The following is a 27,014-nucleotide window of genomic DNA, read 5'->3' as shown; positions in this document are numbered from 1 at the left end:
TGATTAGAAAGTTAAAACACACACACACACACACACACAACCTTTGCTAGGTTAATGAGGTGATTTACAAAATGGTTTAGAAGTCCATACCATGGGAATTTGTCACTGTGCTGACACATGAATTAGGAACGAGTGTGGTGGGACCCATGAGAGAGTATGCCACAGACCCCAGGTCCACCCCGGAGAGTGACTCTCTTCTTTGCTTCTTGCCTTTTCCTGGGGAAACCACTTGCTGAAGTGTATTTGTTAATATGGGGGCTCCAAGGTCTGGGACACAGCTCCTTTGATCCTATTGGTAGATGATATTTATATTCCCAGGACTAGACTGGTACTTCCTAATCACTTCACCAATGGCAATGACTGCACTGGTTGTGAGTTCAGCCCCTGCAGCCATACTGCTCACCAGAGGTCCCTTGGGCCCAGTTCTCAGTCACTAGCTGTGTGTAGCTACTTACTCTTACTGCATCTCAGTTTCTACATCTGAAAAATGGGATGACAAGAGTGCCTGCCTTTGGTTTTTTGAGATTGGCTTATCTCACTTAGCATGATATTCTCCAGTTTCATCCATTTGCCTGCAAATGCCATAATTTTATCATTCTTTATGGCAGAGTAATATTCCATTGTATATATATACCACAGTTTCTTTATCCATTCATCAATTGAAGGACATCTAGGTTGGTTCCACAATCTGGCTATTGTGAACTGAGCAGCTATGAACATTGATGTGGCTGTATCTCTGTAATATGCTGATTTTAAGTCCTTTGGGTATAAGCCAATCTCAAAAAACCAAAGGAAGAATGATATCGCTAATAAGTGGATGATGACACATAATGGGGGGTGGGAAGGGTTAGTGTTGGGGTTGGAGTTGGGTTTAGGGAGGGGGGCAGGAATGGAGGAAGGAAGGACTGTATAGATGGAGGGGAGGGGTGGGAGGGGTGGGGGAAGGGAAAAAATAACAGAATGAATCAAACAACATTACCCTATGTAAATTTATGATTACACAAATGGTATGCCTTTACGCCATGTACAGACAGAGAAACAACATGTATCCCATTTGTGTACAATAAAAAAAAAAGAGAGTGCCTGCCTCACTGGGGTTCTTCTGTGTGAGTCCCTAGACCATTGTCTGGCACAGAGAAGGCACTACTCTGTGCGACTGATGGGATGGTAAATGTGAAGGACTTATATTGACCTGTGATCCTCTCAAAGCTTAGGGCAGATTTGTTTGTAACCTGGCACCAAGAATGGGGGCAAGCCACACTGGGGGTGTAGCTCAGTGTTAAGTGCTTGCCTAGCATATGCAAGGCCTTGGGTTTGGTCCCCCAGCACACAGAAGAAAGGGGAGGTTCTCCTAGGGTCGTGGGAGGGGAGAAGAGGCTGGTGTGAGGAGGGGGGAGCAGGGATCCCCTAAATTTTGCAGGTTCTCTCTCTGTCCCTCTGTTCTTGTCTTTTGGCTCCCCCTCCTGCCAATATGCACTATCAGAAGAATTAATGAAGCTAAGAAAAGAGATGCTAAATATGAATTAAGAACACTGAATAGAAAGAAAATGAGATAAAGGCCACAAAAAGAACAAAAAACTATAATGTAGATTCAAAAGCAAAGATTCTATTGTTGTAACTAAGATGTTTTATTCTTGAAAATTGAGATGAAAGCAGATCATAAAAATAAAATTGGGAAAGGAGGAATTTAGATACTGAAAAGAAATGAGTTGTCAGCTGTGGTGACACATGTCTGTAATGTCAGCAACTCAGGAGGCTGAGGCAGGAGGATTGCAAGTTTGAGGCCAGCCTCAGCAACTTAGACCCTGTCTCAGAATAAAAAGTAAATAAAAAAGACTGGGGCTGTAGCTCAGTGGTTAAAGCAACCCTGGGTTCAAAAAAAAAAAAAGGAAAAGAAAACAAAAAAATAAAATGTTTTATAAAAATTGGAGAAATGACATAATAATATCCAAAAGAAGGAAAGAAGAAGAAAGCTAGTGGCTGGCCTAGACTGTGCTTTCTAAGCACCAGGAGTTAAAGTCATTGCAGGCAGCAGTTCAGTTATAAATCTCAGCATCCCTAGAACCCAAACACGAGAGAAAGGAATCTAATCAAGTCCCTTGTCTAGACCACTTGTTAGAAAGTCACTGAGCTGACTCTTGGTCGCCTCAGGATTCCAAATGGCTGGACCTTAATCAAAGAGGAAACAGCCCTGAGAACTGAAAGCCACCTTTTGCCAAGAGCTCCAAGACAAGGTTCACCGGTTTCAGTAGGGAGTGTCTTATGGGAAGAGAGACAGGGTGTGTATAAAGTCAAGTCTCCACCCCTGGGCCCCTTCTAAAACCAGTCTACACCTGTGTGCATGGCTTAAGGAGGGACATAAGCACTGAATCCACACTGGGCTGAGCAGCTGGACTAGTGGGGCCAGGTGGGGAATGCAGGCAGCCAGGCGTGAGATGACACAGCTTAAGCACAGTGGGTGTTAACAGCTACCCTGCGCTCATGGTTAGAGAGGCAATAAGGAATGGTGGGTACTGGGGCAAATTAACAGATACATTCCCTACGAAAGGAGTAACTGCTACACAGATAGTTTCATAAAGAACTGTGGATTCACTGCTGGCAGTCTTCTAACTTCTTAAGAGAATCTAGAAATCTGGAATTTCATTTGAAATGTCTTGATATTTATTTAATTCTGCTAATTTTTTCTTGCTGCATATTAATTATACAGAATGGTGGGTTCTATTGTAGCATATTCATAATGCTTATGACATAGTTTGATCAAATTCTTCCCCATTTTTTAAAATTTAAAAATATTAGCCAGGTGCAGTGGCTCACACCTGTAATCCCAGCAGCTGAGGACTGGTGTAAACTAATGTGGCCAGGACTATGAGTTCAAAACCAGTCTCAGCAACTTAGCCAGGCCCTAAGCAACTTGGTGAGATCCAGTCTCAAAATAAAACATAAAAAGGACTGGGGATGTAGCTCAGTGGTTGAGCACCCCTGGGTTAAATCCCTAGTGCCAAAAGCAAAAAATTATTCATCTGCCAACACTATGCAAATCAAGTGCACCAAATACCTGCACCCAAGGCAACCTCTTAGGATCTCTGAATTAGACAACACAGCAGCAAATTATTGAAGGTGCATAGAGAACTCCTAAAATGCCTAATTGCATAGGGCACTGTTTTGGACAGGACTGAAAGAGAAGCAAATTAAGACACTGGGTGCAGCAGTTACAAGATGTTTGTGCAACTTGGTAATGAAGCCCATCAGGGAGTGATTTTTGTCTTCTGTAGAGGATGTGGATTATTTCCTGCAGCCCCCTGAAAACAGGAAATGTGGAACCAGGTGAAAGATAAGGCTCAGAAGGTGCAGATGGGAATTGCTAACATGTGGGTGACAGCTTCAAGGGTGTGAATGTGGGAGAGGAAGTGGGGAATTCTGTCTTGGGCAGGGGGCCTCTGTTGAAGATGAAGAGCAGGTAATTGGACAAGGGGTCACAGAGGGGGTGGGGATGTTACTCAGATTGCACCTGCAGACCAGACCTGCTGGATTTTAGAGAGCAGTTCTGGAACATAACAGGAAGAAAAACCAGGGCAAGATTGAAGCTATGTAATTTTTATTTTTTAAAATTTTAATTGTAGTAAAATTTACCGTAATAAGTTTTTTTTTGTACTGAGGATTGAATCTAGGCGTGCTTTACACTGAGTTATGTCCCCAACCCTTTTTATATTATTATTATTATTATTATTTTTTATTTTCAGACAGGGTCTCCTTGCTAAGTTGCTGAGACTGGTTTTGAACTTGGCGATCCTCCTGCCTTAGCCTTCACTGGGATTGTAGTCGTGTGCCATCATTCCTGGTGCTATACCACATTTTGCTTATCCATTCCACCACAATGGGCATTTGGATTGTTTCCACCTTTAAATTTGCATAGCTTTTTCATGGGAAAAATTTGGTTCTAAAAAGGAGATAGCATTGGGTGTGATGGTGCACACCTGTCATCCTGGTCACTTGGGAAGCTGAGGCAGGAGGATCACAAGTTCAAAGCCAGCCTCAGCAACTTAGCAGGGTTCTAAGCAACTTAGTGAGATTGCGTCTCAAAATAAAATATATAAAGGGCTGGGGATGTGGCTCCGTGGTTAAGTGCCCTTGGATTCAATCCCTGGTATTGTCCACAAATGAAAAAAAAAATAAAATAAAAAGGAGACAGTAATAAATTGGGTTCAGTTGCTAGATTATAACATGAGAGTGGGGATAGGCAGGGTCATTAATGAGTTAAAAATAGATTATGTATGAGACAGATTCTAACCAGTAGCAAATTAGAGAAAAAGATGGTATAATTTGGTAAAGTGCTTTTGTTTCTAATAACCCTCTTATGTGCATCACTGGTATCTTGCTGCCTGCATTGGGAGCATTTTTATAGGTCCTAGGACTTCTATCAACTATCTTTCTCTAAAGCTCTGCTGAGACTTCTTAAGTGAACCTTAAGCTTATGTACAGTTAATCTCTGTTGTATTTTATTTTGTCTCTAAAAAGACTGGGAGAGAAAGAAAACTATCATTTTGTTGAGATTTACCCCTATGCTTAGGGACATACTATGGCACTTGGGCTCAACAAATCCATCTGTAGGACCACTTATAACAATATGGTGTATCTACTTCTGCTAGATGCTTTTGTGTGTGTGCAGTGCTGGGGATCAAACCCAGGGCCTTGCAAATGGTGGGCATGTTCTCTACCACTGAGCAGCACCCAAGCCCAGAGGTCAAATTTCAGGGTTAAAGGACAAGTGTGTTTTTAAGGTGGGGTGTAAACTAATGTGGCCAGTACTGTGTGAAAACAGAAGTGGCTGGTGTTGTGGAGAAAGCATTGGGTCAGATGTGCAGAAACCTGTGGTCCAGAATGGACTGTGCTGCCCAGCAGGGCAGGGTGGGGTAGGGAGAGGTTTGGGCAAGTCCTTTGCTGTCATATTTTTTGAGCCACACCCCCAGCCCTATTTTGTATTTTATTTAGAGACAGGATCTCACTGAGTTGCTCAGGGTCTCGCTAAGTTGCTGAGGCTGGCTTTGAACTCGAGATCCTCCTGCCTCAGCCTCCCGAGCTGCTGGGATTACAGGCATGTGCCACTGTGCCTGGCTCATTTTGTTCTTTTATTATAAGATGAGCTTTGTGGTGAATGCACACAGAAGCAATGCAATGGAGATTACTCAGTTTTTCAGTCCTTTGGGCAGGAGTATTAAAGGAGGACCCATGGTTGATCCTCTACAATCTGCTGGATTCCATGGTGGGCTTGTATCCTAGTGTCGCAGCAGGATTCCCTAATTGCATTAGGCAATGCAGTGACAATGGCTTACTTAAGAACTGTTTCAGCGTTTTGAAGTAGCTATCACCATCTTCTACTAGAAGAGAAGAAAATCTAGATTGTCACTCAGAGTATGGTCATCCTTAGGCTTCTGAGAGAGACCAGAGAGACTTCCTTCATACATGTGCCAATGAATGTGCTTCTGAAACTTATTACACCAATGTTAATCTCACCATTGTATCTTTACAGGGAAACTTTATGGTGATGTTCCTTTTATAGAAGAAAGACACAGACATCGGTATGAGGTATGCCTTTCACACAGAATTACTGTGCAATATGGATGCTTCGTGTGAGGAATCCCAGTGATTATAAGCAGGCCCTCTGGAGAAATTATCTAGCCCAGAAGCATCCAAAGGGCCGGGGAAGATATGCCAGATTTCCCATAGCCTCCCACTTCCAGAGGAGGTGGGTGGGGTGGGAGACTCTTCTCTCCTTGGCTTTCCAGAGGCAAAAGCTTTCAGAGCCTGCACACAGGCATATCAGGTTCTCTGTTAACTTCAACCACCCTCTTCCAGAGCAAAATAAGTCCTCTAGTCCCCTTCCTTAACCCCCTGCCCTTTATTTTCCAGGTCTGAGTAAAGGGTAATAGATCAAAGAGCGACCAAATGTCTTTCGGGATAGGGATGAGTTCCTATATAGATGGTAGAGTCTAGATTTGGGAACCTCTTTGGCAGCTTACATTGAGCTTGTGGTTTAGAGTCACATGACTAAGAGTAGTTAGTAGTTGAGATTGTCACATGAGAAGCACAGGTGCCCAGAACTGTGGATTGTCTGTACCAGGATTAATTAATATGTTAATTATGATGCTTTTGGCTGTAATGAACAGAAATCTCTGTTAGTCACCCAAACCAGTCTAAACAGTAAGGGAATGTGTTATCTCAGTAACAGGTAGTCCAGAGACTGGGTAGACAGGCATGGTATAGTCAGGGCTCCTGTCGTCTCTGTTGTTCTCTTGGCCCTACCCTTTTCTGTGTGTCTGCTTTGCCCTCTGACTGGTCTCCCTCACAGTTGCAAAATGGCTGCCAACAGCAGCTGAGATGACATGCAATTTTTCTTCAATCTGATTGGGTCAACTTAGCTTACTTTACCAGTCTGTGAATTAATAACCATTTTAACCCACTGGTGGGTTTAAATCTGGGTTTTGTTTGTTTATTTTTTTGGCACTGGGGATTGAAACCAGGGATATGTAATCACTGAGCTACATCCTCAGCCCTTTTTATTTTTTATTTTGAGATAGAGTATTAGCTAATTTGCTTAGGATCTTGCTAAGTTGCTGAGGCTGGCCTTGAACTTGTGATCCTCCTGCCTCAGCCTTCTGATCACTGGGATTACAGGCATGCACCACTGCACCTGGCTTAAACCTGGGTTTTTGCAACATTCATCTGCCAAGAGGGATGGGTTTATCTTATTTGGTTTAGACAGATTGGGATGATTTCTGGAATGGAACACAGAGAGTCCCAAGTCCAAGGGAAAGAGGAGTTTCAATCCTCAAACAAATTTATGCTTTGGAGAAAGATAGTTAAGTACACACCACTCAAGGAAGAAGCAGGTACAGGTTATAACTAGCTAGCCTCGAGGTTCCATATTAGAATATCTGTGTCACAGTCCTACTTTATTGAATCTCATCTTTGGGTGATAGAAAGTGGGCCTCCCACATTGAAGTGATAGGTTTAGACTTAATATCTCAGGTTCATCGTGAGTTTAAAATTAGGCTTTGTAAAAAAAATTAGGCTTTGTGTATTAAGTAGAGATATTAAGTGCTAGAGTACCCATGAAATGGAAAAATCCACTCAAACAATAAAGAATTGCTTCATAAACTGATATATCTGTATTACACTTAACTTTCCTAGCTTGGCGAATGCCTGTAATCCCAGAAGCTCAGGAGGCTGAGGCAGGAGAGTTGAGTTCAAAGTCAGTCTCAGCAACTTTGTGAGGCACTAAGCAACTCAGGGAGACCCTGCCTCTAAAATATAAAAAAGGGCTGGGAATGTGGGTCAGTGGTTAAGGGCTCCTGGGTTCAATCCCTGATATAAAAAAAAAAAAAGAACAACAGAAATACAAAAACAAAACAAAAAACCCCAAAACAAAATCACTTACTTTCCTGTATTTCCAGGTGAACCCGAACCTGATTAACCAATTTGAGCAGAAAGACCTAAGTTTTGTTGGTCAGGATGTCGATGGGCAGAGGATGGAAATCATTGAACTGGCAAGTAAGTGGGGTCTTTGTTTTTGTTTTTAAATTTTTTGTAGTTGTGGATGGACAGCATGCCTTTACTTTTTTGTTTATTTTTATGTAGCGCTGAGAATTGAACCCAGTGCTAGGCAAGCACTGTGCCACTGAACCACAGCCCCAGTCTATGGGCTCTTTGTTTTTGAAAAGCCTTGTGATGAGCTAATAGCCTTTTGTCAACCACAGACTAATTTGAGATCCGGTTTCTTGCTGTTCCTGTTCCTCTTGCCTTTGAAAGAAATGTGCAACTACGGAGTGCAGGAAAAACTGATGGCTTCTAGTCCTAAACATTTGGAGGTCTATTAGTCTGAATCTACCATAAAATGATGTGTTTTCCGAGTCTACCATTATATAAGTAATAGGCTTCTTTTCTGTCCCCCTCTACATGTTCTGGGGTTTCTCCTGTGTGTAAGCAGACAGCTCACTGTTAACTGACACTAAGCTTCTTCGCCTTCTTTGAGGATGAATGGCCACCTTGCCATTGTATAAAGAGCCTGGCTCCTTTTCTGTCCTTTCCCTACTGCTCATGCTCAGTGGTCAAGCTCGGGCCAGCCATTTTACTTCTGAACTTGAATCATTGCACCCAGACTTCTTTGTAAGACCAAAGAAAGCACAAACAAAGGGATTGGATTTCTATTGAGGAAGAGCACTGAAGAAGTTGTTTGTGGCTCGACTGGGCCACCCCTGAGAACACAGGCACAAAGCATATATTTATTATTGATAAGACATTCAGGTCTGCAAGGGCATGGTGAGCCCATGATCACAGCTGGCCTTGGCTCTTTGACATTCTAGTCCATGTGGGCCAAATCCAGCCTGCTATTTTGTGTGGCTAATGAGCTAAGAATTTTTTTTTTACATTTTTAAAGGGCTAAAAGAAAGAATAATATTTGTGACAATGAAAATTATATAATTATGTGGCATTCAAGTTCAGTGTCCATAAATAGTTTTATTGGAACACAGCATAGGGGCAGAAAAGTGATACCTTTTCCTCACCCATTGTGGACACTCCTATAACAAAAGGTTAATGAGAGAAAAGCATAAAAAATGTATTTAATTAAACTTGTACATGGCATGAGAACCTTCAGAAACAAAGACCCAAAGACCCAGGGAAGACTGTCTATTGTTATGCTTAGGTTCAATGATGCATGGATAGTTGCGTGAAAATGTAATTGGACAAAAGATTTTGATCTAAGGTGATAGGCTGAGGGGACAAACCCCAAAAGGCCTGTCTTCAGATTCTTCCTGGCCTCTTTGTATATCATTCTTTCTCCATAGATGTAGGGCAGGATCCCTCTAGAATGAGGGTCTCAGGCAGGGTAACACAGCGAGGCAGAGTTTATGACCAGAAAGGTGGGAGAAAGCCAGAGTGACCTTTTGGCTTCTGGGCCTGCCCCATCTCCTTCCATTCAGAGTGCTTTGTGGTAGGATTATTTTTTTTTTGAGCCTTGACAATAGCCATGCTCCTTCTTTATGTTTTGTCTGTGTTGCTTTTTATTCTCCAGTGGCAGTGATGAGCAGTTGGGAAAGATATCTTATAACCAACACAGCCTCAAATACTTATTATTTACAGATATATTTGTCGACTCCTGGTCTAGACCTGCACATGTGCACTTCACTTGACAAACTTGAATTCAAAATTTTCAGGTGACTCCTTGCCCCGTTTGTCTACCTGGATGTTCTCTTGGCACTTCCATCTTAACTTATTTTAAACTAAATTCACACTCTCTGACTGTTCCTGTGAAGGTGTCTTCTTGTCCAGCGTTTCTTCTCCTGGCCACCAGGACATTTGGAGCAAGATCGGCTTTGTTTTTGGGCTGTCCTCTGCACTTTAGGGGATATAGCAGCATCCCTGGCCTCTAAAACTCAATGACAATAGTAGAGTGGCCCCCTTTCCCCTTAGTCATGACATTCCAAAGCATATGCAGACATCATCAAATGTCCCTGGGAGGCACCTTTACCCTGGTTGGACTATTATCTCCTCTTCCCCTTTACAACCTGGAATCAGTTGTGGGGTCCTGTAGTCTGTTTCTGGAAAAAAAGTGTTTGAGACTACTTTTCCACTTGTGCCACATAGTCCCAGTGCATGTGACTCCAGCTCAGTCTCCTCAAGCCCCTCCCTGTCTCTAATAAGTCCTAATGAGAAGGACAAGGCCCTGACTGGTGCAGTGCATGTGACACTAATTTGTTGGAATGACTTCTCTTATTTATGGAGTGCTAAGTATGTATGCGGTACTCTAAAAAGGGTAGCATGATATCCTAGAGTCCACCTTTCAACCTCTATGTTTTAGGTCTCAAACTGTCTTTGTAACCTTACTACTTCTTTCCCCATCTCAGCCCATGTCACTGTTCTCTACTTCAAGTGCCTTTCTGTTCTTTACCCTTTCTGTCTCTAATCTGTTCGAGTACTTTAGGATTCCCAAGCAGGAGGGGAACTGATGTCAGAGAAGCCTCCTTTGAACATGGTAGCATTTTACCTGGACCCTGGAAGAAGGAAAGCCATGGACATTTAGTGTGCACTCACTAGATGTTTGTCACTGGACCCTTTATCAGGGAGTCCCCATGCCTATGTAGTTTACTAAGCAGTGATGCTCATCTCACTTTATAGAGGAGGCTGGAGTGAAGAGAAGAGTTATATGCCCAGAGTCCTCCAGCTAGGCACTGGCAGGGCTGGAGTAAGACCTGGTCCTGGCCTCCGCCTCCATCTTCATACACTACTCAGTCTAAGATTATCAATCTCTGCCTAGAGTTTTTTTTTTAAATTTTTTTCTTTAACTAGGAATTGAACACAGGGTTGCTTAGCCACTGAGCCACATCCCCAGCCCTTTTTATGTTTTATTTTGTGACAGGGTCTTGCTAAGTTGCTTAGGACTTCACTAAGTTGCTGAGGCTGGCTTTGAACTTGCAATCCTCCTGCCTCAGCCTCCCAGGCTGGTATTATAGGCATGCGCCACCACACCTTGCTCTGCCTAGAGTTTTTTTTTTTTTTTTTTTTGGTACTGGGGTTTGAACCCAGGGCCTTGTGCTTGCAAGGCAAACACTCTACCAACTGAGCTATATCCCCAGCCCCTGCCTAGAGTTTTGAATTAGAATAGGAAGGATATATTCCAGGAGTCTTTCTGATGAAAATGCCATCATTTAGAATTAAAGCGTGAATCACTGGTGTGGAAGCCTCTAAAGTCCTTCTAGCATGTGAGAGGGCAGAGAATTTCTTAAACCAATTACTTTTTGTTTACTTTGTTCAAGTACTCATTTTCTTTAATTCACCTTGTTCCCATTATTGTCTGCAAATACTGAGAGTCCTCTTTCATCATGAAGATTTAGATTCCCATCAATGCTTTCAAATTTCATGCAGGTTGGCAAGAAAATGAGAACCACTGTAAAACCTTATGATTTTTAAAAACTAAGGAAATTTATTTTATGAAGGAAGATTCCCAAGATGAAGCACATTCTGGGATCCCCACTGTTCCTAAAGGGTTCTAAGAAGAACAACAAGCCTTGAGATTCTTATAATGTGAGAAATTGGCTTAAAGCCATTAAGAGCACTATTATTTTTAGTGGTATTGTTTTGCTGTGCTGGGGATGGAACCCAGGGCCTTGCACATGGTGGGCAAGTTCTCTACCACCGAGCCACCCCTCACCTTGCAGCCCCTAAGAACATTATTTTAAAGGTACTTTATCTGGCTGATACAACATCATCAAAACAAAAACTTTTTAGTTTTTCCTCATATTGGTGTAGAGAATTTTTTGGATAGAGTGATTCAACAATGACCCGTTTATTCAAATATTCTGTCCCTGGCTATGACATGATCCATTTCTCAGCTTCTATCTGTAGTGCCACAAAACACAATTACTGTCTGCTTTCTTTCCAAGACATCCCTAGATATTATGCTATAAAATTTATCCTGATTTAAATATAAAGCTACATTGCTTAATTTCTTCTCTAAATATGGACGATTTCTCTTCTTTTCTTAAAGTGATGCATTCCTGGGACAAGGTACTATTCCTGTGACAAAGCTTTCATACCTGAGTGTCCTTCTAATTCAGGGAGGCTTCTTCTTAGATACAGAGTATTTCTGCACTGGAGTTTTCTGGGATCAGAGCTGTCCTGTAGAACTTGCTGCTGTAATAGAACTATTCTTTCCTGTTCAGTATGTTGACTGCCACGTGTGGCTACTGAGCACTTGAAATGTACTCAATTAATTCTAATGAGTGTAAACAGCCATATGTTACTAGAAGCTACCATTTTGTAGGGCCAAACTTTAAATGATAACCTTAGGAAGTAGATATTTCTGTTTTATCATCATTTCCTTATTACTGTACAGTAGCTTTGGGTCTCCTGGGGTGACAGGAATTTGTGATTTTGATTCCATACTAGATTGTTAGACCATTTGATGAAACGTCTCATTGAAAGTTTTGAAGTTATTTTACTCCCCCTACAAAGCATTTTATTTAATTATCTTCAGTTTGATACATACAGCAATTGAAATTATTTTTCAAATTTGGAAATACAGCATAGTAACTATGCTCTAATGGTAATTATAGGATTAGAGAGAGATGTGCAATCTATATGCTCCCTGATGTGGGAGTAAACATAGTATTTTAGAGTTGTGATTGGTGGTGGTGGTTGGGGGGGAGGAATATGGAATTCTGGAAAATTTCTACCCAGATTTGGAAGTGTCACCCTCTTACTTAATTCTTTTTATTTCAAAACAGGATTCCAGATATCTGGGAAAAGCTACTTTTCTGTTCCTATTATCTGAGGGAGAACTTGAATTACTCACATAGGGGGTTCTTACAACCCTTGTAATGAAAATAGCTTGATTTTTGTTCATGATAATGTGACACATGCTCATTGTGAAGGTTCGCCCAATACAGAAACAAATAAAGAAAGAAGAAAAGAGCTTGAACTCTTGCCACCTTGAGGTATAACTACCATGAACATGTTGAAAGGCCATCCTTTCATCACTCAGAGACTTTATCACAAGTGACAAGTTGGCATAGACTGAAATATGAGTACCAGTTCCATTTTATGGTGTTATGATTAATACCCAGCATAAAGCTGTGACTAGAAAAGCAGTTGTCCTTGCTGTTTCCCAGGGGCAGCCCACTGGGTTAGCATTGTGCTTATTTATCCCAGGGGACCCTTCCCTCAGGGAAGGAGCCTTCATAGGAAATGGCCTCAAGTCATCTAAGAGAAAGAATGACCCAGGGTTAGCCTACAGTCTGAGGGGGAACCATGGAAACAGAGCCAACACAAATCTGCAGAGGGCCTTCAGGAAGAAGGCTGACTTTGGGAATGCACAATTCATCATGGTGCTCACAAACTATCACTTAGCTTTGCTAATAACACCTTCCACAGATAAAATCCTGAATTAAGTGAGATGTGCTTTATATTTAGAATTCTACTCCAGAAATGGATCATGAAAGTAACTGTGATGACAAGTTAAAAAATCATCTTAGCATTTAATGAGTTTTCTTATTCAAAGATAAGAAGACCTTTCAAGCAGTTCTTATATTTGTCTGCTTCAATCACATCCTGATTGCTCTCATTTCAGATCATCCATATTTTGTCGGTGTCCAATTCCATCCTGAGTTTTCTTCTAGGCCGATGAAGCCTTCCCCTCCGTACTTGGGGCTCTTACTTGCAGCAACTGGGAACCTGAATACGTACCTGCAACAGGGCTGCAAACTGTCCTCCAGGTAACCAGCTCACTGCTCTAGCAAGGACCCAAGATGCACATTTACTAGCATCTTAGGTTTCTAAAAATGTTGAATGTCATTACATCATTTTTTGTAAAGGATCAGTTTTTTTCTTCCTTAACAAATTTTTCTCTTCACAATATAATTTAATCATGTTTATAGCAATAATATGCCAGCTTTCCAAATCATGCTGACACTGGCTATTATTTCATATATTTTTTGTCTCTCTCTCTCTCTCTTTTTTTTTTTTTTTTTTTTTTTTGGTGCCAAGGATTGAACTCAAGGGCACTTGACCACTGAGCCACATCCCCAGCCTTATTTTGTATTTTATTTAGAGTCAGGTCTCACTGAGTTGCTTAGTGCCTCACTGTTGCTGAGCCTGGCTTTGAACTCGCAATCCTCCTGCCTCAGCCTCCCAAGCCTCTGGGATTATAGGTGTGTGCCACCATGCCTGCCTTAAGCTTTGTCATTTTGATTATTGAAAAGATGAGACTTTCTTTGTTGATCTTTGATTAATAAGTATTTATGAATATCATATGCATTTCTTGGCTCTTTTTTTATGAACAACTTTTCTGTTCCTTTGCCCCTTTTCCCTTTTACTATTGTATTCTTTTTCTTACTGATTGGTAACTTCTTTATACATAAGGAAAATTAGTTCTTTGTTAGATTGCATGCAAATTTTTTTACAAAATGATTTTGTTTTTCTTTTGGCTTGTTAATGGAAGTTTTCATCCCTCCTAAGGAGTTTTGGATAAGGACATTATGTAGTCTCTATTTTTTTGTGGTACTGGGGATTGAACCCAGGAATACTTAACCCTCAGCCCTTTTTCTTTAAATTTCAATTTTTAAGACTGGATCTCATTAAGTTGTTTAGGGTCTTGCTAAGTTGCTGAGACTGCCTTTGAACTTGTGAGCCTCCTGAGGCACTGAGATAATAAGTGTGTACTACTGTACCTGGCTTTGTGTGATTTTGAAAAAAATTATGTAAAAAGTTTTGTTTTTTTGTACTGCATTCAGAGGTGCTCTACCACTGAGCTACATTGCTAACCCTTTTTTGATTTTGAGACAGGGTCTTGCTAAATTGCTGAGGCTGGCCTCCAACTTGGGATCCTCCCACTTCAACCTCCAGAGTCACTGGGATTACAGGAGTGCACTGCCATGCCTAGCTATTTTATAAAAATTTATGTAGTTCTATCTTTTACTTTTCTGGATTCTATCTTTAGTATCATGCCTAAAGTCTTTTCCTATGAAAAGATTATTTAAATAATAACACAGATGTTTTCCTCTTACACTATTATGGTTTGATTTTATGGTTTAAATCTATAATCTATATGGACTTTTTTTTTTTTTTTTTGCGGTACTGGGGATCGAACCCAGAGCCTTGTGCTTGCGAGGCAAGCACTCTACCAGCTGAGCTATCTCCCCAGCCCTATGGACTTTTTTTTTAGCGAAGCATTTGAGGTAGGGATCTGGCTCCCCCTCTGCTCCCTGTGAATTGTAGGTTGGGCAATTTGGTTTCATTTCAGAGAGTTCTCTTTTGTTCAATTGATGATTTTCTTTCTCATACCTGAACCTTTACTGTTCTTTTCACTGTCAGAGCATTATTTTAAAGGAAGACCTCCCCTACTCTACTTCTGTTGTTCAGTTTTTAAAAATAGATTTTGCTATTCTTCCAGGTGAATTGTAAAATGATCGTTAAGATCAGGTTCAAGTAAAAAATTCCTTAGGGATTTTCATGAAAACTTCATTACATTTAAATATGAGTTTGGGGAGAATTTATCTCTTTACTTCTTGTCATCTAAGAATAATGTATGTTGAAAATTTAAAATTGAAGGAACTAACCAGGATATCATAGACTTAGGAAGGGTTATTACCATGATAATCCTATGCGTTGTTTAGAAGATTGCCATTGCCAGCCCTCATCCCAGCCAACAACTTTTGAGGGCTGCCTTGCTGCATGCATGGGTGTATGTGTGAGATCGTGTTACATGAGCCTGCTTATTAATGCCATTGCTTGCTGGGAGAAGCTCACAGCTCTCTAGCATTTCGTTTACCTGTGTATTTGTATGGGAATGTTTTACATATTTTGCATGCTGGGCATGCCTTATGGAATTAATGATCACTACTTGCATTCTTTCAAGCTTTGCCCACAGAGCTGGAGTCTGGGCTGCCATGAGGAGTGGGCTGAAGGCACCCTGGGCTCTTCTCTGCTTCAACCAAGTGGCTCCACACTCTCTGGCTCATGTGCTATGGTTCTGCATGAGAACCCTCCTGGGTTGTCAGGATATACAGCTTATGCAGCAGATTGAAAATTCCAATGTGGTCCGGCATCATATGTGTGCTGTGACCCTTCACAGTCACCTTATTGTCTCTATTATTTCAGGTTGTCACACTTGAAAGGGGCGGGGGTGACAGTGGAGGGAATTAGTGGCTGGGAGAAATTATTCACTCATAACCATCTAGCTGTTTGCAAGCATTAACTAATATATGGATGTTGTCTGGTGTGTGTGGGTTGCCTACCTGTGTGCTGTGGCCTGCCAATTCCTGCATGGACGTTGGCCATCTTCAGTGGACACTTCCTGGCACTTTCTGCTTGCTAGTGACTCCTGAACAGGATGCAGTATGTCTCGTAGAATTGGAATCCCAGCTGATTGCAGGCTTCCTTGGTTGCAAGAGAATTCCTACATATCAGCCACAAACTGGCTCATTCCTTAGAGGCAGCCAGTATCTTATGTATCTTTGTCTCCCTGGCTCCCTAGCACAAGGGGTTGTTTATTACCCGTTAAAGTAGTAAATACAGGTGGCAGGGAAGGATGGATGTAGTCTAGTCTGATCTTGACTCATTGCAGGGGGTTTCCCAACCAAGAATGGTGACTATGAATTAATCCAGAGACAGATACCAGGATGACTTCAGCTCCTCTCTGCCCAGTTCGATTGGATTAGCGCACTTTGAAAAGCAAATGACTGCTTTGGTGGCTAGACTCTAATGTGAGCTGAGTTGGAGCTGAATTTCTTTCAAACAAGATTACTGCTTCTAATTGACCTTAGAACAAATGCTAGAATAATGACTTCCTTTCCCAGAAATTTGCTCTGATGATATTCAACTGTATGGCACACGAACAGTGATATCTTTAAGATACAGAGTGTAAAAGTCCTTGACTTTGAGTAAGAACACCTGGACCATAACCCCTGCTTGCTGCTTAGTGGAGAATATTTATCTTTGAGCACTAGGGAAGTTGTAGTAAGAATATTCTTTTGGGATTTAGAGCTGGTGAGCTAACTTGTCAACCATTCCATTATCTCCAGAAAGAGCAGTTGTGAAAACCAGTTCTGTCTGGTTTTAGATGGGTAGTGGTCTGCTCAAGGACATAATAATTTTAGGGTAGTATTTTTTATGTTTTTGTGAGCTACTCAAAAGTACAGGCAAAATCAAACCAAGTCTGGTTTTGAGGGTCTCCCAAGACTACCTGCACATTGATGATTCTCAAGAAGGAATCAGAATATTGTTGAACTCACAGCTAATATTTATTACAGTGATGCAGTAAATATGCACAGTGGGTTCAGTAAGGGAAAAGATGTAAGTGGAGCTTGGAGAAATCCATTTGCAGGTTTCCTGTGCTTACTCCCTCCCTCCTGTGATAAGTCACACTGAGCTGACCCTCCTTCCAGCACTGAATGCAACATATGCATGGCATTTCTGCCCAGAGAAGTGTGTCTTTAGGGATTTTGTTGAGGTCTGGTCACATAGAGGTTCTCTGCATAGCAACCCCCTAGATTTCAGACTCCTAGAGGGAAAATTGTGTTCACTATAAATCACATCGTTTGTACAAACAACCTAGGTGCAGCAAAAGGATCTTAATCAGTTAGTAGTGGAGCATACGTTCTGAAAGGCACATTTACAGACACCAGCCAATGACCAACCCTGCTGGACTTTCTAAAGATGACAGCCTCAGGCCTTGCTATGCTAAGTCTTTTTTTGCCCAAGTGTAACTTATTAATTACACCATTGAACCTTATTTTTTTTTTGTACCAGGGATTGAATGCAGCAGCACTCAACTACTGAGCTACATCCCCATTTTGTTTTCTTTTAAATTTTTATTTTTTAAGACAGGGTGTCGCTAATTTGCTCAGGGACACACTAAGTTGCAGAGGCTGGCTTTGAACTTTTGATCCTCCTGCCTTAGCCTCCTGAGCTGCTGGGATTACAGGCATGTGCCACTGTACCTGGCTAGATCATTTTTAGAATGAATAAATCCATGGGAAATTGTGGTCCATTAAATAAAGCATTGTAATTGTTTGGTGATGTCTCTCCTCTTGTGTCTAAGTATAATTTGTCCCAAATTTGCATGGTCATACTGGTATTATACCTTGCTGGTATGGTGGAGGGAGACTGTCTCATGTAATTGTAAGAAAACAATTTAGACTAGTCTATGGTGGGAACTTAAATAAGGATGATGATGATGATGATGATGATGATGATGATATTATTATTATTCTTTTACCTTAGTTTCCATCTCCTTTGTCTCCTGTCTACTGTATAGCCTCCTACCTGGTCTCTGTGCTTCCAGCTTTCCTCCCCCTAATCCATCTTCTGCCATCAAAATGATCTTCCCACATTATTTTGGAGCTTAAAACCCTCAATGACTTTCCTGGGCTTATAGGATAAAATGCACATAAATCCATTTGAAACAACTGTAGTCCTCTGCACTCCCCAGAGGGTTTTAATGCCTCTTGGCTCTTGATATATATTCCTAAACTGCTTAGCAAGAGGGGAAGACCCATCTGTATCCTCTCCGTATGCCAGCCCATGGGAATGGTTCAGGTGGGCAGTGGCCCTGTTTTTGGCAGAGTGGCATTTCTCCCTCTAAGGCATGCTTACCCCATTTGGGCTGACTCAGAGTAAGATGCTGTTTTCCCCTGCATGAATCTGATGTTCAATTTCTGCCACCATTTCAAACTTGGAATCCTCTTGCTTTTTGACATTTTTAGGCTGCATGGTTGATGTTGCCTGGGGCTGTAATTGCAATATATGGTGCAAGTATTTTACTTCTGTGGGGACAGTATCAACAAATAGAGCAAGTACTATGCATTTGACTTCCGGCTTTATCACTCACTGGGAAATTTTGTCCAAGTTACCACTCTTCACCCTTAGGGCTGGCTGTGAGGAACAGCTGAGATGGTGCTTTGTGAACTTTAAATGGTTATCGAAATACTACTTTCTCCCCTTTTTGTATTTCAAGCATAAGAGGATTGAAAATTAAAACAAAAAAGAGCTTCTTTTTTGCTGTCTTTTGAGCAGTTGTTCTAAACATCTTTTAAAACTGTTACCTCCCCCCCGACCGACTTCAGTTCCATACCTGGAGATTTTTTTTTTTTTTCGGGTAAATTATTTTTAAGGAAATCACATTTGAGTGCACCTTACCTTGGGGATTATATATCGGCTGATAATTAACTCCAGCGTTGATGATGTGGGGCCAGCCAGAGTGGAGTTCAAAGTAATACAGAGTACTGTGCTTTTAATGCCCTGCCTGGGTTGATTCTACTGTTTACTATGAAATGCAAAACTCATTCAAAGCATACTAAGTTTTTATTCCATTGCTCTTATATTTTATGGCTTCCAGGGGCCCTTTGAGAAGGAAGTAAGTATAGCAGTAACAATGCTTTGGGGAAAACTGTGTGCATGGCAACGTGTTTTTAAGACATGCTTTTTCACATGAAATGGATTTTGATAGAAAGTATTGTAGGAACTCATGCATGCTGGGAATCCTAACTGTGCCATTAAAAAATTTTAAATTCCAACCATCTCCTTCTGTTAATGAAGAAGAAGTGATTTAATGACTGCCTTGGGGTTGCACAAAAGGTGGGTTATATGAGGCATTACTATACCCTTTCTCTAGAGTCTTGGAATATGTTTTCTTATAATGGGAATTTATTAGGAGTCAGGAAAGATACGCTTGACTATGACAGATATGCTTGACTATGACAAGCCTTTTGTCTCTCAACCACGTGCAGACCATTGTGGTGGAGTTTTGTAAGTCAGGCTAGTGACATGAGGATATGGGTTCCTATGAGTCACTACTGCTGATTTTCATTTTGTCTTGGAGAAATGGTCCTGTGAGATACTTATGTAAAAGGAGAGTTTCTACTATTTGGGGAGGGCATGTGCATGTGTGAGAGATATTTGCTATGATTTTCATTAACTATAGGTAACCAGACCTTTACAAACAGTGAGGACCATTGCATGGTGATTGGAGTTTGTTTTTTAAAACTCATTATTCATTTCCTTGTAAATCACTACCATCCATTAAAAGTTTCTGGAACGATGGAAATGCTTAATAATCTGTGTTATTAGGTATGGCAGTCACTAACTATATATGGCTATTGAGCAATTGAATAGTGCAAGTGAGGAATGGAATTTTTAATATTATTTGATCTACATTCAGATAGTCACTGTGGCTTGTAGCTACTGTATTGAACAGTTCGGGTTTAAAACTTTCCCCTCCTCAAATGTAACAAGGCATAGGTGAAGTGTCTGTGTTTTGTGTCACTTCATAGAGTTTAATTCTAATATGTGATAATTCTTCCCAGTGAGAAATTATGTCTGTGTGTGTATGGAGATTACTCAAAAAGATAGGTTAGTTTTAAGATGGAGCCGGTAAGTCTCCAATTAAGTGAAAATATACCCAGATAAATCTAGCTTATTACTTCTTTTAAGTTTGTTCTGTGTGCCTCATGCATGCCATGCAAATGCTCTGCCACTGAGCTACACCCCTAGCTCTAGTAGTTCTGCCCTGAGTGTCATGGCTTATTTTATTGTCCCACCGCCGGTCTCTCAACAAATGTGAAAGGAAATTAGTGAACACAATCATTAGCATTGGAGATGCATAAATTCAAGCTAAGCCTCATTTTGTTATACTCAGTTTGGTCCATTCTGATGTATTAGCAGAGTTCAGGGCAGACAGACTTCAGATAGACTTGAGAACCAGTAGATTAGAAACAGACCCATCCACGTCCATTGACTAATGTGGGTAGGGAATTACACTTGGTACTGGAAGCAATTCTGAAAAACATGCACTTAGCAGTTTTTGCTGATTCTTTATATTTCATGAGTTTTGTGGGAGATATCATTATGAATATGTAACCCTTATCAATAGCAGCAACTTATATTTTTGTGTAACTTTCAGAGCAAGTTTATACATTCTCTTTTGGCCCTCATAACATTTTGGTGAAGTTGTTTTTTCTTGCCACTTTTTCTTGGGTCTCAGGAGTCAAGTTACCTTGTCCAAAGATACATGGTTAGTAAATAGTATTTATTTATGTAAATAAATAAACATTATGTGTAGTGTGAGGGGGAATATGAGAGGAAAAATGTGAACCCACCCTACTCCTCTCAGGGCGTAGAGATAGGGAAGGAAGTGTATGTAAGATGTGACACCCGAGAAAATGGAGTTCCCTTGGTCCTTGGCCTCTTCTCACTTGTAGTGTCAGGTGACATGCCCTGGTGGGCCCTGGTGCCCCACTGCAGCACAGCTTAGACCTGAACTTGCGGCCTGGGTTAGTATGGGAATTCTAGTCCCAACTCAAACAAGCTGTGCTCTAGGTAAGTCACTTGAATACCCTTGGCCTTCATTTCTTTTCCCATAGGGAGTTGTATTCACAGCTTCTAAATTCCCTTCCTTTGCTAATTCTGTGACAACAAAATGAAGCCTAGAACTAGGAAGGATCATGCTTTTGAATAGGGAGAGGTCATATCAAATTTTTGGCTAGGTTTTTAAAAAATATTTTAAACCTTTTTTTCCTTTTAAATGATTATTTCTATGTGACAGAAATGATTTTCCTGAACTGAAATCTAACTAGGCGGTATTTTTCTACTTTAGTGATTTTAAGGATTTTTTTAATGCTTATCTAACATATCTTTTTTTTCTGCCAACACTTTCTTTTCCTTTTTTTTTTTTTTCTTTTGGTACTGGTGATTGAACCCAGGGGCCCTTTACCACTGAGCTCCACACCCTCAGCTGTTTTTACTTTTTATTTTGAGATAAGGTCCCATTCATTAAGTTACTCAGGCTGACCTAGAACTTGAAATTCTTCTGCCTCAGCCTCCAGGATAGCTAGGATTACAGGTGTGCACCACCCAACCCTGGGTTTTTCTATCTGTTCTTAATCTTCTGTCTCCTCTCCCTGCTTTAATGCCTCTGTACCTCTACTTTTCTTCTCCAAAAGTCAGGGAGGACAGTGAGAATGCAAACCAGAAAACATAGATGGTCTTTTATGATTTGCTTTATCTATTTATTGATATTTACTCAATATGTAGAGAGTAAAATCTTTGTTTTCTAGCCTGTCAGTACAGAGTTTCTCCAATTGTTCCCTATAAGAACAAGTGAGGGGGATTTCACCTGTTATGAAATTCACACTTATATCGCTACCACTCAGCAAAAGCTTGGCCAAGGTTAGGGATGGGTCATGCATGGAACACTTTCTGGCAATGCCATCTCCACAGATCAGTAGAACTCTAGTGGAGTTCATTGATGTGCTGATTTATTTTAAACCAAGCAAGAGGAAACCCAAACAGAGCCCATGGCTCAGAGCAAAAGTTCAATTGCAGAGGTAACTGATGGAGAAGATGTATTTCTAAGGGAACCCAGCATGGTGACAGGTGTCAATAATCGGTTCTATTCTGAATGCTATATGTGACTCAAAACCCTTGAACAAATGAGAATGTTTGTTGGAATGGAAAACTTTCATGCTGCTGATACATAAATCATTGTGAAAATATGATTTGAAGTGGATAAGATTTCAAGGTGAGTTTAGAGAGTACATTAGCACTTTGTGTACTGCTGGTGTTCCCTGGGTCTTGTGCTAACACGTATGTCTAGTCCTAATGACCACCAAGTTCAAGCTCCCTGTGGAATGTGCTGACTGTAGATGACACATTCCCATGTAATGAGGAGCTACTGTTATCTCAAGCACACAGGCAAGCACAGCTCTGTATCTAGGGAGGAACCACGTCCTTAAACAGAGGCAAAAGTCATCCTGCAGCTGAAAAAAGAAAAGGATGGCATTTGACTAATGGAATCAGGGACATGCAGCTGTGTTTACTGTTCTCTAGTCTTTTCACATGGCTGGTGGGGAGGAAAAACCATCTTTCCCTCTAACCATCTTGGTTCATGGCTGAGGCCCCTATAACAAAAGATAGATCAACAACAGAAAAGCACACACATTTATCTAATATGAGTTTTATGTGACATGGAGTCTTTATAAGAAAACGAAGACCCAAACAAACAGATAAACCCTAGTATTTTCTTTTTTTTCTGTTTTTTCTTTATTTTATTTAGAGACAGGATCTCACTGAGTTGCTTAGGGCATTGCTAAGTTGCCGAGGTTGGCTTTGAACTCATAATCTTCCTGCCTTAGCCTCCCCAGCCACTGAGATTATAGGCATGTGCCATATCGCCCAGCACCCCTAGTGTTTTCTTTAGCACATAATGAAGAGTGGAGTCATGGAGAAATAGAATAGGGCAAAGAGTATAGTGTCATGGTAATGAACCAGGGGAAACTTAGCAAGGTCAGTTTTTCCAGGTTCTTCTTCTTTGTGTCTCAGTGTTTTCTGAGAGAAGGATGCTCCTTTCCACTGGGGACCTGCTTCAGGGTCAGAGCACAGGAAAGGTCCAAGAGACCTTCCAGTACATGCTGTCTCTCAGCATCCTTCAGCTTAATGTTGCCGCTCTGTCAAGGTGTGGTATTCTGGAGTAGTGTGTCCTGTACTCCCTTCATTGCCTAAAGAAACAAATGTCATTAGAAGGGCAAAAAGTGAAAGAGCTCTAAACATCCATGTAATATTTTGTGCACTTGAGGAAATTGTGGTTAGTCAGAATAGGACTAAATGCGGCTCAACTAAGGGCTTTAACTTTAGCCCTTAGTCGGACAAGAGTACATTCACAGAGAATAAAGAGGGTCCATCAACTCAGGCTTTTATTTCAATCAATTTATTAATAGAACAACTCTAGTAGATAGCAAACATTAGGCAAGGAGACAGGTGGGAAATCAAGACTTTTGTTGAAATTTACTAGTGATCAGTGGTCTTCAGAAGTTTATAGATTTCATCTTAAATTGAAATGCTTTTCTAAATTTTCTGAATAAGTAGCTTCCAGTTTTCTATGAAAGCAAGTAATCAATTTCTCTGACCGAAGAAGGAGGCTGTTATGTGTGGTTGGACAGACCTCTTTCTGTAGTGACTAGAAAGTGATAATAGAATATTTCCTAATATTTTCTCTGAGTAGAGGTTAATTATGGAAATGTTTGGAATTGAAAATTGAATAATTGCCTGGGGTTTTTTTGTTTTTTGTTTTTTACACCTTGTTAAATTAGTTCCTCTTTTGATCTAGTGATAGATACAGCGATGCCAGTGATGACAGCTTTTCAGAACCAAGGATAGCTGAGTTGGAAATCAGCTGAAACTAATACATGATTCAGAATAACGGGAACTGCCTGAAAGGGTAAGACGGAATCTTTGAATATTGTTCATCTTATAAGCTTTCACCTTGATGTGGTTGGGAACATTACAGGACTTGTGTCTCATGATCCTTCTCCCTTAGTATGCTTCTATTTGACTGGTAGAGTTAATATGATAGACTCAACCACTGGCATTCTCAAGAGTTAGTATTTGGGGAAATGAAATGCATCCGAGGTCAAGAATTTACAGGTACACCTATAAGTGGTACCTGGAGAATGGAGGGGGTAGAGTTGTAAATGGTCCAGGTTGGGAGTTGACAGTTTTTTTCTTTTTCCTATAAGGCCAGTCCAGATAGTAAGTCTCTTAGGCTTTGTGGATCTTATAGTCTCTGTCACAACTACTCAATTCTGCCATTATAGTAGAAGCATGGCCAGAGGCAATACAGAAATGAATGGACAGGGCTGTGTGCTAATAAAACTTTATTTACAAAGTCATTTTGCTGACCCCTAGTCAGAGTCACTCCCCAAAAAAGATTTTCTTGGATTTGTATAAAATAAAATAGCATTTTATTTCTTTGTAGGGAGATGCCAGAGATGGGTTTGGTGTCCAAGGGCAGCTTATTTTCCCCATGGCTCAATTATGTGTTATGAGAGAGGATAACTGCCAGGATAGCATTATTAAATTTGTACTCAGAGGTGGATATTGTGTGGGAGTACCCTAGGGGTTATGGCAGGACTTGAATTGGATAAACTGCTCTTTAGTAGTGACAGAAGCTTTTGGAAAACTTGTCCTGAGTTTATTGTTCTAGCGTGAGCTCCCTTCATATTTGTCTGAGGGACAGACAATGAATGTTCATGGGGGGAAGCAAAGCTGTATCCATTTATATTTGCCTCAAACATATTGGCCTCTAGGAGCAAGCCAAAATGGTGTAAAGGCTATCCAGAGTTATTTTAAGGACATGTGTTATTCTATTTTGATGTGGCTCATACTTGTGTTTTTTTTTTAAGCCTCTGAAGTAATTGTAGCCAAGATGAAGGAATTACCTGAAGAAATCACCACACTCATAAAGAATCGCTTTGTTCTCCAAATGTGGGATATAAAGGCTCAAAGGGAATTTGGCAATGCTTACTTCCATGAACCAGAACCAAAGGGATAGTTTTCTTTTCCCTCCATAGGTGGCCTTTGGTATTCACAAATTTCCACAATTAATTAAACTTTTCCTAGCAACAATAATGGGGGAGAAGGTGTGTTTGTGTTTTGTCCAGCACATCATGATGTCAAGACAGTGAGCAAAGATCCAGGTAATTGGGTGTTCCCTGTGTAATATGGCAGGGCACATGCTGTAATTAATTTTGAGTCAAAAATGATTTGTTTTGTTACCTGGAACTCAGCAACAGTTTCATGTATGGACCAAGATTATTTCAATTTCTCACCCTGCTTATTTCCAGTTAAAAGTGAAATTTAGCAGGTTGAAGACTTGGAGTGGCAATAAAGGGCCTCAACTCAGACACAACATCCAAAAAACTCAGGAATCAAGACCAGTAATATATATATATAAAGTTTTAAATTGAGGTGAAATTCACATAGCAGAATTAATCATTTAAAAGTGAATAATGCAGTTGCATGCACCAATGTGCAACCACCACCTTTATCTAGCTCTAAAACATTGTCATTACTCCAGAATAAATCCCTGTATCCATCAGCAGCTGCTCCTCATCCCCCCGCAGCCTCTGGCAATCACCAATCTCTTTTTGATTTGTATAAATTTTCCTATCCTATATTTCCTATCCATATATTTCATACATGTGGAATCATACAGCATGTGTCCTTTCGTGTCTGGTTTCTTTCATTTACTGTAATATTGGCAAGGTTCATCCATGTTGTAGCATGTATCAGAACTTCAATCCTTTTTATGACTGAATAAAATTCCATTGTATATTTCTATCACAATTTATCTATTCATTTGTTGATGGACATTTTGGTTGTTTCCACCTTTGGGCTATTGTGAATAATGCTGCTATGAACATTCACATGCATATATATTTTGGAACACCTGGTTTTTTGTTTTCTGTTTTTGGTATCAGGGATTGAACCCAGGGATACTTAACCACTGAACCACCTCCGCAGCCCTAGTTTGTATTTTATTTAGAGACAGGGTCTCACTGAGTTGCTTAGGGCATCACTGTTGTTGAGGATGGCTTTGAACTTGTAAGCCTCCTGAGCTGCTGGGATTACAGGCCTGTGCCACCTCGCCCGGCTCTGTTTTGAATTCTTTTGGGGTACATACCCAGGAGTGGAATTGTTGTGTTATATAGTATTTCTTTTTAACTTTTGAGGAACAATCAGTAATATTTTCATGCAATATTGAAAAAAAAATCAAAATCAAATAAAAAATTAGGGCTGAGGAAGTAGCTCAGTGATAGAGTGCTTGCTTAGTATGTACAAGACCTTGGATTTGATACCCAGCACTGAAGGAAAAATATCCACAGTGAACAAAATATCAAATTTTAAGATAATTGAAAAATTTAAAAACAACTTTAAACATAAAAACAGTCCTGTGGGCTGGAGATGTAGCTCAGTTGGTAGAGTGCCTGCCTTGTATGCACAAGGCCCTGGGTTCATTCCCTAGCACCACACACACACAGAAAAAACAAAAACAAAAAAACAAAACAAAAAAACCAAAAACAGTCCTATACCTTTTTTGTTTCCCTCAGTCCTGACCCTGATACACAACATTCTCATCTAGTGTACTTCCTGTTTTTACATTTTAACTTTCTGATATTAATTTAAATAGTTCAACTGCTCTTTTATTTTTTGGTGTTTTTTTTTTAATTGTCCTTTCAACTTTTTTTTTAATATAAAGTGTTACAGCATTATTTTGTAAGATGTTACAGGAAATCCATCTACCAAATACATGCGGAAATGAAATGAACAATTCTGGTAAACAAGAAAGAGCTTCAGGGCCCCACTTGTGAAAATTATAGCTCAAAGATCATAAGAGGCTCCGAATGAAAAGCCCAGGTTAAAAGCTAGAATAGGTCTCATAGAGAGAGGGATAGAAGCACAGAGGGGATACTTTTAATATCACAAAGGGGTAGTCTGGCTTAAATGGAAGTTTTCAATTTTAATGATTAGGACTTCTAAAGTCACTTATAACAAAGTGCTTTTGCTTTGAACCAATGATGTATGTAAATAGGTCCAAAACAGAGAGCACTTAAGAAACAATAAACTAGCTTCTCTGTTGTTAGTACATGAGGTTTCTCTCTTTTGGAAACTCTCCTTGAACTTGGAAT

At 40.4% G+C, this 27,014-nt stretch overlaps 1 protein-coding gene and 1 non-coding gene across 6 annotated transcripts in view; one reads left to right on the top strand and one right to left on the bottom strand.

The window, feature by feature from the left end:
• The window catches only part of Ctps2 (CTP synthase 2), a 97,952-nt gene extending 72,287 nt beyond the window's left edge, over positions 1-25,665 (top strand). For 3 of the 5 annotated variants that reach the window (XM_047537047.1, XM_047537050.1, XM_047537052.1), the window contains 6 exons: positions 5,528-5,583; positions 7,452-7,548; positions 13,124-13,268; positions 18,890-18,907; positions 23,654-23,764; positions 24,729-25,665. In XM_047537047.1, coding sequence (XP_047393003.1) covers positions 5,528-5,583; positions 7,452-7,548; positions 13,124-13,268; positions 18,890-18,907; positions 23,654-23,723 — 386 coding nt within the window. In that variant the 3' untranslated portion in view covers positions 23,724-23,764; positions 24,729-25,665. The remainder of the gene's footprint in view (positions 1-5,527; positions 5,584-7,451; positions 7,549-13,123; positions 13,269-18,889; positions 18,908-23,653; positions 23,765-24,728) is intronic. The other 2 variants (XM_047537048.1, XM_047537051.1) reach the window with 1 other exon arrangement.
• Trnaa-ugc (transfer RNA alanine (anticodon UGC)) lies at positions 10,557-10,630 on the bottom strand. Its single transcript has one exon. It is a non-coding gene; the product is annotated as a tRNA-Ala (tRNA).
• Positions 25,666-27,014: the final 1,349 nt, after the last annotated feature.

This window comes from Sciurus carolinensis, chromosome X (genome assembly GCF_902686445.1).
Source record: "Sciurus carolinensis chromosome X, mSciCar1.2, whole genome shotgun sequence".
NCBI lineage: Eukaryota > Metazoa > Chordata > Mammalia > Rodentia > Sciuridae > Sciurus > Sciurus carolinensis.
The sequence above is the reverse complement of the archived record's forward strand: the minus strand, read 5'-3'. Positions and strand labels throughout refer to the sequence as shown.